Here is a 13,461-nt window from a genome sequence, read left to right as displayed (position 1 = left end):
ATAGTCCATGGGGTCACGAAGAGTCAGACACGACTGAGTGACTTTCACTTCACTTCACTTTATGAAGAGTGGGAGCTTGTGTTGAAATTGTACTAAAATTGCAGGGCATCGTTGAAGCTGTTGATCATGAGTTTATGGTGGAACCCATCCCTGCTGGGTGGTACTTTGGTGCAGGGAAGCATAAAGTCCATAGGTGTCTCCAACAATGCAGGTTTTTCCAGTAGATGCTATTGACAGAGATCAGAGTGAGGGTACTTCGAGGTATTGAAAGGGTTAGAAAGAGAAATCAAAAGCGGAGAGGAGTTTGCACTGATTTATAACCATGTGATTTACTAGAATGAGCATCTGGGTTTTCATCTCCCTAGTGTCCCATCTTCCCAGATGAAGAAAGCAAAAGTTGAGGCATTCTAACCTACCGTGGTACTTTCTGCGCAGGACAGCTGGGGCAAGAGGTGAGAGCCAAAACTTGTTTATGCATGAGACTTGGCTCAGCTATTTTTTTGACTGATTGCACAAGAAGGATTCCAATTTTATTTCTTCTGAATTTGTGAAGGTGAGAAGAGAGAGTAAATGACTTTCAGTGGCACCCAGACTGAAGAAAGAGGTCTTGGCATCCAGGGACAAGTTTGTTCATCTCTCACCCAGCATCACAGTTCAGTTCAGTTCAGTCGCTCAGTCGTGTCTGATTCTTTGCAACCCCATGAATCACAGCACGCCAGGCCTCCCTGTCCATCACCAACTCCCGGAGTTCACTCAAACTCATGTCCATCGAGTTGGTGATGCCATCCAGCCATCTCATTCTCTGTCATCCCCTTCTCCTCCCGCCCCCAATCCCTCCCAGCATCAGAGTCTTTTCCAGTGAGTCAACTCTTGGCATCAGGTGGCCAAAGTATTGGAGTTTCAGCTTTAGCATCGGTCCTTCCAATGAACACCCAGGATTGATCTCCTTTAGAATGGACTGGTTGGATCTCCTTGCAGTCCAAGGGACTCTCAAGAGCCTTCTCCAGCACCACAGTTCAAAAGCATCAATTCTTTGGCGCTCAGCTTTCTTCATAGTCCATCACAAGGAGCACTAATTGGTGGATTCTTAAGTCCTGTAGGGTAAATACAGTATCAAAGAGTTTAGGGGAGGTCAGGGGTATGGGAGACAGATTGGATAGATATGTTTCTCTACGTTGCAATATAATATTTTTAATAAGCCCTCCTAACAGTACTTCCTGACACTAGTCTTGCAACTCTCCAGTCCAGTCTCTGTATATTAGGGAGTTTTTCTTTCTTCCGTCATTCATTGTTAATTGTACAAGTAATATGTCAATGTATCCTCCTTACCTTAGTCTTATTTCAGTTGACACTAAAGACCTCTTGAGTACCTAAACCCCCCAACTCACTCTGTTACTCCTAAGAGGAGGTGAGTGCTGGTACTACTTGAGAGGTCATTGTTCCGGAATTTTTCTGCACTCTCATGCATCTATCAGTCTACATCTACATACATCTACAAGCATATAGATGCACAAATAGTTAGCACCGCCTTTAGGGAAGAAGGAGAACGATGTGTCCCTTCACGGTATCATCCAATGCAATGCAATATTTAGGCCCAGGTGCTGATGCAGAGACAGAGGGTTATAGGAAAGAAGTCATGAAACACGAAGCCAGTAATATCTGAGTCTGAACCCCATTTAGTAGCTCCGTGACCTCAAGCAAGCTATTTAACCTTGTGGTACCTCAGTTGTGATGCTTAAAGAGGAAAGCACCTTGCACACCAGAGGTTGTTGAGTTACCTCTTCTATCTATGAGCTTCCGTGGTGGCTCATATACTAAAGAATCTGCCTGCAGTGCATGAGGCTCTGGTTCCATCCCTGCATTGGGAAGATCTCCTGGAGGAGAAAATGGCAACCCACTCCAGTATTCTCGCTTGGAGAATCCCATGGACAGAGGAGCCTGGCAGGCTACAGTCCATGGGCCAGCAAAGAGTCGGACACGACTGAAGCCACTGGGCACGGCATGGCTTCTCTATATCTGTCTATCTGTCTGTCCATCTATATTCATCTATCTTCTGTCACTGTCTCCTTCACCCGCCCTCACATCTCTCGCTTTCTCATCTGATAGGTTTTTTTTTTAATTACACTGAGAACCATGTCTCAAAGAACTTGCTTGGAAAACAAACATTGCCCAACACCACACAGAGTTTGTGAGGGTTTTTATTTTATTTATTTATTTATTTTTGGTTCTTTTTTTCCCAGCAAAGTCAGCTGCTTGGCAGAGGTCCAAGTTTCAAGTTTCCTATATGCCAATGGTGGCCTTGAACACAGGCCAGGCTCTCTGTCCAGCAGCGTATAAATCTCAGCTGCCTGAGCCTTGCTGCATCACCTGCACACGATGGCCTCAACTAGCAACATGAAGTTGGGCGGCCTCTTCCTCCTGGCCAGTCTTCTCACCCTCAACACAGGGCTCCAGGCAATTGGTAAGTCTTGTCCCACCTCTCAGAACAAGAGAGTCAGGAAGTGGGAAATCTAGGGCTGTCGTGTGCAGTCTAAAGAGGGGAAGGAGCGGGGATGGGTAAACATGGAGAACAGTCCACGTAAGGAGACACTGGGGGACACTTTAATTTTCCGAACAAATCCCCATGCCAGCATCCCTCTGTATCTGCTGACCTCCTCTCTCCCTTTCTCCAAAGACCAACCTCTCCATTTGCACTGCCCTCACCTCCCCCTCTGACTCTGCTGCATCAGCTTCTGGGTCTGTTCCCAGCATCTCTACCCTCTTCTCTCCATTTGCTTCTACCTACAAACAAATACATTTCTGCATTGTTGAGAAACCTGCTTCTGAACCCACTTCTGTTTTCTGTCTTTCTTGACAGTTACCAATCACACCTGAGCCCTTCTAATATTGCTTCAACCACCGCCACCACTATAATCACCACCAATATCCCCCCCATCAATTATCCCCCCACTTCACTCTCCCAAAGCATCAATATCTTCCTGGTTGACAATCTAATAATCTTCTTCAATAGTTAGCCTTCTTGGTATCTCTGCAGAATCTGCCACTGTTCATGATTTTTCAGTCTGAAACCCTCTTCCATGGCTTCTCTCTTTGCTCTTCCTTTTCTGCGCCTTTGGCTTTCTTTTCCTACACTTTCACAGCCAAAGATGATTTCTCTTGCTATCTTGCTCCCCTCATAGAATCAATGACCAGACTTTGTAAAATCTTCTTTCACAGTTTCTCTTATAGCCTTTGCAATCTGATTGCCACCACCCTAGTTACATACCTGGACCCTTGCAATACTCTTGGAATTCTTTCTCCCCTAAAACACATGTTGTGTGTTGAATTCCAGCCAACACTATGCTTGAATGTGAGATTATTCTTCCCAAAGTGCAGCTCTAATCAGGCGACTGATATCCTCAAAATGTAAATATGTTCTCATATGTGACAACCTCCCCAATCCTGACTGTGGAAATCTCCTTAATCCTTCAAAGTCCCATTGTACTATTTCCATCATAAACATAATGGACACACTCAGTTCTTCTAGACTAGTGCAGTAGTTCTCAAACTTTAATATGACAGGAATTACCCAAGAATCCTGTTAAACTGCAGACTGTGATTCAGGTCTGGGATGGGGTCCAAAATTCTACATTTTTAACAAGCTTCTAAGTGATGCTGATGATGCTGGCCTACGGACCACATTTTGGGTAGGAAGAGGCTCTGCCAATACTTTAGAATCACCCCCAGAAGTGTATTAAGAACACCAATGCCAAGACCCTCAGCTAGACCAATTAAATCAGGCTCTCTGAGGCCTCAAGCTCTGTGTTTGCCTGTGTGTGTTTACTGAGATAAAACTTACCATTTTAAGGTGTACCACTCAGTGGTTTTTAATATATTCACAACATTGTGCAGCCATCATAACCATCTAATTGCAGACCATTCATCACCCCCTAAAGAAAGCCCATACCCATTGCCACACACCCTGTTCTTTCCTCCCCCCACCCCCTTCTGGTCCACTTTCCATCTTCGAAGCATTTTTCTATATAGATAATTCATGTAAAGGAAATTATATAATAATGTGGGCTTTTGTGTCTGGCTTCTTCAACCTTTTCAAAGTTTATCTAAATTGTAGCATCTATCAGTACTCCATTCCTTTTTATGGCTGGATCATATAGTTCTACCAGGTATGATTTATACATTCATCAGTTGATGGACATTTATGTTATTTCTACTTTGTGGCTAGTAAGCAAGTTATGCTGCCATGAGCATTTGTGTATAAATTTTTGTGCGAACATGCTTTCAGTTTCCTTGGGTGGATTTGCAAGGAGTAGAATTGTTGAGTCATGTGGCAAGTCTATGATAAATTTCTTGAGGAACTGCCAAGCTCTGTTTTCCACAAAGCCTGCACCAGTTTACCCAACATCAATCTGTGAGAGTTCTCATTCCTCCCACATCCTTTCCAACACTTGTTGACACCTGACTATTAATTATAGCCATCATAGTGATTGTGGGATATCTTACTGTGATACCTCATTGTGGTTTCAACTTGCATTTCGCTAGTGATTAATGATATTGGGTGCTTTTTCATATGCTTAATGTTCATTTGTATATAATCTGTTCAAGAAATGTCTATTCAAGCCCTACCTTTGCAAGATGGGAGTGTTTGTCCTTTTCTTGCTGAATTGTAAGAATTCATTATATATTCTGGATTGTTGTCGTTGTTTAGTTGCTAAGATGTGTCCGACCCTTTTGCAACCGCCTGGACTCTAGCCCCCCCAGGCTCCACTGTTCATGGGATTTCCCAGGCAAGAATACTAGGGTGGATTGCCATTTCCTTCTCCAGGGGATCTTCCTAACCCAGGGAACCAACCCGTGTCTCCTGCACTGTAGTCAGATTCTTCACCACTGAGACTCCTTAGAAGCATGTTTTAGATATTTGACCCTTAACAGACATATGATTTGCAAATAGTTTCTCCCACTCTGTGGATTTTCTTTCCATTTTCTTGACAGTGTTTTTTAATGCACAAGAGACTTTAACTTTTTGAAGGCCGACTTATATGCCTCTTTTTTTGCTTTTGTCTTAGGTGTCATATTTAAGAAACCGTTGCCCGATCCAAGATCACAAAGATTTACACCTATGTTTCCTCCTGTGAGCTTTATAGTCTTACATTTAGGTCTTTGATCCATTTTGAGTGAGTTTTTGTATACGTGTGTGTATACTGTATGGGTGTGTGTTCTCACTCAGTCTTGTCTGACTCTTTCCGGCCCCATGGACTGTAGCCTGCCAGGCCCCTCTGTCCATGGAATTCTCCAGGCAAAAATACTGGAGTGGGTAGCCATGCCCTCTCCAGGGGATCTTCCTGACTCAGGGACTGAGTCCAGGTCTCTCACATTGCAGGCAGATTCTTTTCTGTCTGGGCCACAAGGGAAGCCCATGCTGTAGGTATGTATGTATACATATGATTTGAGGCAGTAATTCCAATTTATTCGTTTGTGTGTGGATGTCCATTTTCTCAGCACCATTTATTGAAAAGCCCATTCTTTCCCCATTGGATGGTCTTTGTCAATGTGTGTGACTCTATTTGTGAGTTCAAATCCCTGCTAATTCTCTAGCACAGTAATCACTAAACCACTCCTATCTACTCTTTGCATTCCCCTTCTCATGTCACTTACTACTATGCGAATTGTTGTTATTTCAAAGCAAACTTGAGTTCCCATCCTAGTTTTAATCTGCCCTGTTGATATGAAAACTAAACATCCCAATTTCCTGAAACATCTAGTCTTGTTCCTTACACAGAGTTGATATTTTTCTTAGAATAAGCTAATGAATTAGAAACAAGGGAATGAATAAATGAGTAAATGAACCATGAACAAATGAATGAATGATTGGATATTGATGAAGAGTTGTGGTCCCCAACCTTCCTCCACAAATTGGCAAAAGCTGATGAAATCCTAAAATGTCAGACATACTGGCTCTGGAAGAATCTCTAGTCCATCTCAGCATCAGCATCAGCTGGAGCCCTCATTAAAATATACATGTATAGGCTCAACCCTGGAGAAGCTGAGTAATTAGGCCTGAACAGGTCCTACTATCTGGAGTTCATTTTAAAGATGAATGAATGGCAAGCCACTCCAGTACTCTTGCCTAGAAAATCCCATGGATGGAGGAGCCTGGTAGGCTGCAGTCTGTGGGGTCGCTAAGGGTCGGACACGACTGAGCGACTTCACTTTCACTTTTCACTTTCACACATTGGAGAAGGAAATGGCAACCCACTCCAGTGTTCTTGCCTGGAGAATCCCAGGGAAGGGGGAGCCTGGTGGGCTTCCGTCTATGGGGTCACACAGAGTCGGACACGACTGAAGTGACTTAGCAGCAGCATCTAGTCTAGCCTCTCTTTACTTGCTCAAACCACAACACCAGACAACCTCCGTTTACAGAGTATAAAAGTGAGATTGGAAGAGATTCATAATGTGGATGGCAGAGGCAGGTCAACCCTGTGGCAGGAACTACAGTGAGAATTCTCTTGGCGGTGGTGATGTGATTCGTGGTGGAGGTGTTATTCTTTTGCCCAAGTCTTTGATCAGCATCCAGGGCTGCCTCCATCTTTAAACTCTGTCTCTAGGAGTATCAAAGAGCCACACTGAGTGAGACCTTTTTCAGGAATCTGAATCCAATAAATTCTCATCTGAAATAATTTCTTGACCTTTAGGGGCTCCACTCTGTATTCAAGGTTAATTTCACTGAGTTGTATAGCAAAAGGGACATGTGCTTTAAAAGGAAATGTCCCTGAATTCAAATCCAAATATTCCTGCAATTCCTTCAGATATTATTTGATGGAAGGGTCAGATGAGGTTCTCTATGAGATCATGTTTAAACAATGGAGACCTAGATCAAAGTGTATCCTGATATTATTAGGTCATGGTCATTTACAATGTAAATATTTGTGGTATTTAAGTGTCTCAACCCAGTCTTTTCTGATCGTGAAGGTATCTGTGTGGAGCAGTGCCGAGAAGACCCGGACTGTGCAGCAGGAGAGAAGTGCGTCAGCAATGGCTGTGGCCACGTGTGCTCACCAGCTCCGCAAGCAAGTAAGGCTGAACGCCCTGCCCGATGTCCTGGGCTTAAAAGGATTATGTACTTGGTCCTTCCCAATCTTTCAACAAATGTTCAATAATAATTTCTCTTGAGTATGGTTTTGAATGTTTTCAACATAAAACATTAAAAGGATGGGTGTTCTTTGAACTCCTTCATCATGGTACCATTGCATTCAGTCCTTCTCAATTTTTTCCAGCACAGTCACTTTCAGTTCATTTCAGTTCAGTCATTCAGTCATGTCCAACTCTTTGTGACCCCATGAATCACAGCACGCCAGGCCTCCCTGTCCATCACCAGCTCCTGGAGTTCACTCAAACTCATGTCCATCGAGTCGGTGATGCCATCCAGCCATCTCATTCTCTGTCGTCCCCGTCTCCTCCTGCCCCCAATCACTCCCAGCATCAGTCTTTTCCAGTGAGTCAACTCGTCGCATGAGGTGGCCAAAGTATTGCAGTTTCAGCTTTAGCATCAGTCCTTCCAATGAACACCCAGGATTGATCTCCCCCAGAATGGACTGGTTGGATCTCCTTGCCGTCCAAGGGACCCTCAAGAGTCTTCTCCAGCCACTTTACCACTCCCCTAAAATATATCTATGGTTGGAAAGCAAGACTCTACAACCAAAGCTATAGAAACTACCATTACCCAGAAAAACATCATTGTTGGTCATTCCACACTTACTCTGTCCATGTGTACGGACATGTTAGTGATTGAACATTTTTAACTCATTAAGATATTTAGCCATCCCTCAGCACATTTCAGTTTTAACTTCCTTTATGGGAAATCTATGTACAAAGCAGACAGATTGGTATAATGATACACCATGTACCCGTCACCCAACCACTGTCAATGTGTGGTCTTTCTTCCTTCTTGTCTAATCCCACTCACTTCCCCCATTCCTGTTATTTTCAGATTCCAGGCATTATTTTATTACATTCTACATGTGTTCTACATGTATCTGTAAAAGAGATGTATAAGGTTTATCTCACCTGCTTGGTTGTTATTTTATGTATTGTTGTAGATGTATTTGTTAGACACATAGTCTTTCATTATATAACCTATTTTATTTGTGCAACCTGTCTACCCCTTTCCCTCTCTCTTATTATACGTTTTGCATTTAGAAAGCTTTAAGTTTTTTTTTTTTTCTAATAGGTACCTTATATCAAGACCTTAGAGTACTAGCCATGGTCCCCACCCTTTATTTATTATTGCCTATAGATTTCCTACTACGACTAATAGTAAATAATACTATAGCAATCAGTTCAGTTCAGTCACTCAGTCGTGTCTGACTCTTTGCGACCCCATGAATCACAGCACGCCAGGCCTCCCTGTCCATCACCAACTCCCGGAGTTCACTCAAACTCATCTCCATAGAGTCGATGATGCCATCCAGCCATCTCATTCTCTGTCGTCCCCTTCTCTTCCCGCCCCCAACTTTTCCCAGCAGCAGAGTCTTTTCCAGTGAGTCAACTCATTGCATGAGGTGGCCAAAGTATTGCAGTTTCAGCTTTAGCATCAGTCCCTCCAATGAACACCCAGGATTGATCTCCTTTAGAATGGACTGGTTGGATCTCCTTGCAGTCCAAGGGACTCTCAAGATTCTTCTCCAGCACCACAGTTCAAAAGCATCAATTCTTCAGCGATCAGCTTTCTTCACAGTCCAACTCTCACATCCATACATGACCACGGGAAAAACCATAGCCTTGACTAGACGGACCTTGTTTGGCAAAGTAATGTCTCTGCTTTTTAATATGCTATCTAGGTTGGTCATAACTTTCCTTCCAAGGAGTAAGTGTCTTTTAATTTCATGGCTACAATCAGCATCCGAAGTGATTTTGGAGCCCCCAAAAATAAAGTCTGACACTGTCTCCACTGTTTTCCCATTTATTTCCCATGAAGTGATGGGACCAGATGCCATGATCTTTCTTTTCTGAATGTTGAGCTTCAAGCCAACCTTTTCACTCTCCTCTTTCACTTTCATCAAGAGGCTTTTGAGTTCCTCTTCACTTTCTGCCATAAGGGTGGTGTCATCTGCATATCTGAGGTTATTGATATTTCTCCCAGCAATCTTGATTCCAGCTTGTGCTTCTTCCAGCCCAGCGTTCCTCATGATGTACTCTGCATATAAGTTAAATAAGCAGGGTGACAATATACAGCCTTGACATACTCCTTTTCCTATTTGGAACCAGTCTCTTGTTCCATGTACAGTTCTGACTGTTGCTTATGACCTGCATACAGGTTTCTCAAGAGGCAGGTTAGGTGGTCTGGTATTCCCATCTCTTTCAGAATGTTCCACAGTTTATTGTGATCCACACAGTCAAAGGCTTTGGCATAGTCAATGAAGCAGAAATAGATGTTTTACTGGAACTCTCTTGCTTTCTCCATGATTCAGCGGATGTTGCCAATTTGATCTCTGGTGCCTCTGCCTTTTCTAAAACTTGCTTGAACATCTGGGAGTTCACGGTTCACATATTGCTGAAGCCTGACTTGGAGAATTTTGAGCATGACTTTACTAGCGTGTGAGATGAGTGCAATTGTGCGGTAGTTTGAGCATTCTTTGGCACTGTCTTTCTTTGGGATTGGAATGAAGACTGACCTTTTCCAGTCCTGTGGCCACTGATGAGTTTTCCAAATTTGCTGGCATATTGAGTGCAGCACTTTCACAGCATCATTTTTCAAGATTTGAAATAGCTCAACTGGAATTCCATCACCTCCACTAGCTTTGTTTATAGTAATGCTTTCTAAGGCCCACTTGACTTCACATTCCAAGATATCTGGCTCTAGGTCAGTGATCACGTTATCGTGACTATCTTGGTCGTGAAGATCTTTTTTGTACAGTTCTTCTGTGTATTCTTGCCACCTCTTCTGAATATCTTCTGCTTCTCTTAGGTCCATACCATTTCTGTCCTTTATCGAGCCCATCTTTGCATGAAATGTTCTCTGCTGCTGCTGCTGCTGAGTCACTTCAGTCGTGTCCGACTCTGTGTGACCCCTTAGACGGAAGCCCACCAGGCTCCCCCTTCCCTGGGATTCTCCAGGCAAGAACACTGGAGTGGGTTGCCATTTCCTTCTCCAATGTGTGAAAGTGAAAAGTGAAAGTGAAGTCGCTCAGTCGTGTCCGACCCTTAGTGATCCCACGGACTGCAGCCTACCAGGCTCCTCCATCCATGGGATTTTCTAGGCAAGAGTACTGGAGTGGCTTGCCATTGCCTTCTCCGGAAATGTTCTCTAGGAATCTCTAATTTTCTTAGTAAATAATTAAAATAATTCATTTCTTTCTTTTATTCCTCTCCAATTCCCTATCTCCAACAGTTAAGCTTAAGCAATATCCTGCATTGGCACTGAATCTTGTTAAGATACTTATCAAGCTTACTCTGCTTTTCATATGTTCTTTCCTTGGTCCTTCCTGATATTTAATAGGGATATTGTCACCGCATATAGATAGTTCATAGACTGTCTTCATAGAACATTATTTAGTCTTAATTCTTCTGTAAGTATGTATTTAATGACCTTACTACTCCCAGTTTTCATATCTCTCCACTACTTTGGTTGGCTGACAGTCAACCTCTAGTGGGTTCCTTAGAAAGTTCTGATAGGAATGATGTCCCCAGGCTTCTCCACCAGTCACCTTATTGCTTTCCTCAGATTTCTGCACAGATGCAGACACCTCATTGGTCTGGTGGAAGATGATGTTTTGTCTCCTTCCACCCACTCATGTTTTGGAGGTTGAGGGGATATCTTGTTCTACAGGTCTGTTGTCTATGTGTTTTGAATTGTGCTATTTTGATTGCTCTGTTTTTATGGGGAGATTCTAGAAGTTTCCAAAACTATGCCAATCTGCACAATTATAACCACCTTCCCAGAATCTGATACGATTTTTGTCTCACAGCTTCCAGTTATCTCCTTTATAAAGTGTCTGCTCAATCCTTTCCCCGTTTTTCTCTTAGGTTATGAATTGTTACTATTGACTTGTAAGGAATTCCGGATCCAACTTGTTTGTTGTATATGTGTATTATAAACATTTTCTCTCAATCAGGCTTGTATTTCTCTATCTTAATGTTGTCATTCAATGAAGAAAAGTTCATAATTTAAATGAGATAACATCTACCTGTAAGGTCGGACCCTGGTGGCCTTCTTGGCTTCCCCTTCCTGGTGGCCATCTTGGCTCCTTCTTCCCCTCTTCATCTCCCACCGGAGGGAAAAAGTCCCGCCAAACCGCTGAAGAATCTCTGACGTAATAACCCTCTGCCGAGATCTGCGCTCCTTCCTGACCTCCAGAGTGACCAGCCTGGTCTCGCCACCTCGACTAGCTGACCATTCACAATCTCGCGTTCCCGAGCTTTTCCTTATTTAGGCCTGTCCAGGTTATATGATGTCACTTCCTGCCCTGAAGACATAAAAATCGCACTCTGCCTTTGTTCGGGGCAGAACTCCTCGTGGCCACTCTTGCGGTCAGTGGGTTCTACCCGAGAGCGCACTGCTATTAAAGCCTGTTACTTTTCTTCAGTGTCTGGGCTATTTTTCTTACAGCCTGTGGCGCCCGTTCTTTAGACCTTACACTACCTATTTTCATGGCCAGTAACATTTCTGTAAGATTTAAGAAATATTTGCCTATCTCAAGGTCCTGACGCTACCTTTTATAGCATTTTCTAGAAGCTTTATTGCTATACCTTTCTGTTAAATCTATTAACTCACTTGAACAGATTTGTTGTGTGGTGTGAGGTAGGAGATAAGTTTTCTTTTTTTTCATACAGAGAGCCCCGTTCATCCAACAACATTTCAGACCTGCAAGTTTGCTAAACTTATCTCGATTCTTATCTTGATAATTGTTGGTTGTGGTGAACTTTCATATAAAATTTCAGAGTCAGCTTATGCCTTTTTGTGACCAATCCTTCTACAATTTTGACTGGGACTGTATTAAATTTCAATTTGGGAAAGAAACTGATATCTCTAGAACACCATATCTTTTCATCCAAGAACATGGCATCTCTCTGCATTCATAAGATAGTTAAAATTTTTTTTTTGTCATATTGTGTAGTTTTCTGCACATAACTAGATACATGTATTTCTAGGGAACTGATGGCTTTTGAATGGTATTATAAAGGCATTTGAAGTATTTATTTTGAGGTTGTAAGAGAAGAGATTTTAACCACATGTTTCCGCTCATCAGCCATCTGCAGCAGCGAGTGCGGTGAAGACAGGGACTGTGGGAGAGGAAAACAGTGCATCCAGGACGGCTGTCGGCGAACCTGCTCCCCGCTGATGAGAGCAGGTGAGTCCTGACTTTCTCCACCCTGCTCTGTCCTGGAAGACTTAAGTGAATGTTGTGTTCTGATGCCGGAATGCCTGAGGTGTTTATGATAATCATTGTATCTGGAGTCACTTGTCTAGTCCAGCCTCTCTTCACTTGCCCAGGCCATACCTCAGTCACCCAGGTACAGATGATAAAGTGAGCTGGAAAGAGATGAATCGTGAGGGGGCAGAGGCAGGTCAACCCCGTGGCAGGACCCACAGTGAGAATTCCCTTGGTGGTGCTGATGTGATTGTTGGATGAGATGTTGTTCTTTTGCCAAAGGTTTTGATGCAGCTTCCAGGGCTGCCTCCATCTTTAAATTCTGTCTCTATGAGTATCAAAAAGTCACATTGAGACCTTCTTTAGGGATTAGAATCCAGTAAATCCTCTACTCGGAGAAGGCAATGGCAAGCCACTCCAGTACTCTTGCCTAGAAAATCCCATGGATGGAGGAGCCTGGTAGGCTGCAGTCCGTGAGGTCGCTAAGGGTCGGGGACACGACTGAGCGACTTCACTTTCACTTTTCACTTTCCACTTTCACACATTGGAGAAGGAAATGGCAACCCACTCCAGTGTTCTTGCCTGGAGAATCCCAGGGACGGGGGAGCCTGGTGGGCTTCCGTCTATGGGGTCACACAGAGTCAGACACGACTGAAGTGACTTAGCAGCAGCAAATCCTCTACTTGCTTCAGAAATAATTTCTGGACCTTTAGGGGCTCAACTCTATATTCAAGGTTAATTTCACTGAATTGTATAGAAAAAGGCGCATGTGCTTTAAAGGCAAAGAACTGGACTCAACTCTGCCATGGACCAGACAATCTCTCAATGGCCTCATCTATAAAATACCAAAAATAAAACCTACTGGTTAAAGATCATTGGGGTTACCATTAACCTGCTATCCTTGCATCTTTCTTTCCTTCGAAGACTTCAGTCCTAAGGCATTTCTCCAAATACCCCTGCAAATACCTCAGCTATTATTTCCTAGAAGGGTCAGATGAGGTTCTATGTCAGATCATATTTAAATAGCGAAGTCCTAGATCTAAGTATACGCAGCTGTTGTCATGCCATGGTCATTTATAAGTGTTTATTTAGCTTA

General features: G+C 43.2%; 1 protein-coding gene across 2 annotated transcripts in view; it reads left to right on the top strand.

Moving 5' to 3' along the window:
• Window positions 1–2,268: 2,268 nt before the first annotated feature.
• Window positions 2,269–13,461, top strand: part of LOC129536380 (uncharacterized) — a 29,914-nt gene continuing 18,721 nt past the window's right edge. For both annotated transcript variants that reach the window (XM_088828440.1, XM_055395249.2), the window contains exons 1-3: window positions 2,269–2,461; window positions 6,967–7,068; window positions 12,243–12,344. In XM_088828440.1, coding sequence (XP_088684566.1) covers window positions 2,377–2,461; window positions 6,967–7,068; window positions 12,243–12,344 — 289 coding nt within the window. In that variant the 5' untranslated portion in view covers window positions 2,269–2,376. The remainder of the gene's footprint in view (window positions 2,462–6,966; window positions 7,069–12,242; window positions 12,345–13,461) is intronic.

This window comes from Moschus berezovskii, chromosome 20 (genome assembly GCF_049115385.1).
Source record: "Moschus berezovskii isolate FMDL1 chromosome 20, NW_MosBer_1.0, whole genome shotgun sequence".
NCBI classification, from domain to species: domain Eukaryota; kingdom Metazoa; phylum Chordata; class Mammalia; order Artiodactyla; family Moschidae; genus Moschus; species Moschus berezovskii.
Note: the sequence above shows the minus strand (reverse complement) of the source record. Positions and strands in the feature narration are given on the sequence as shown.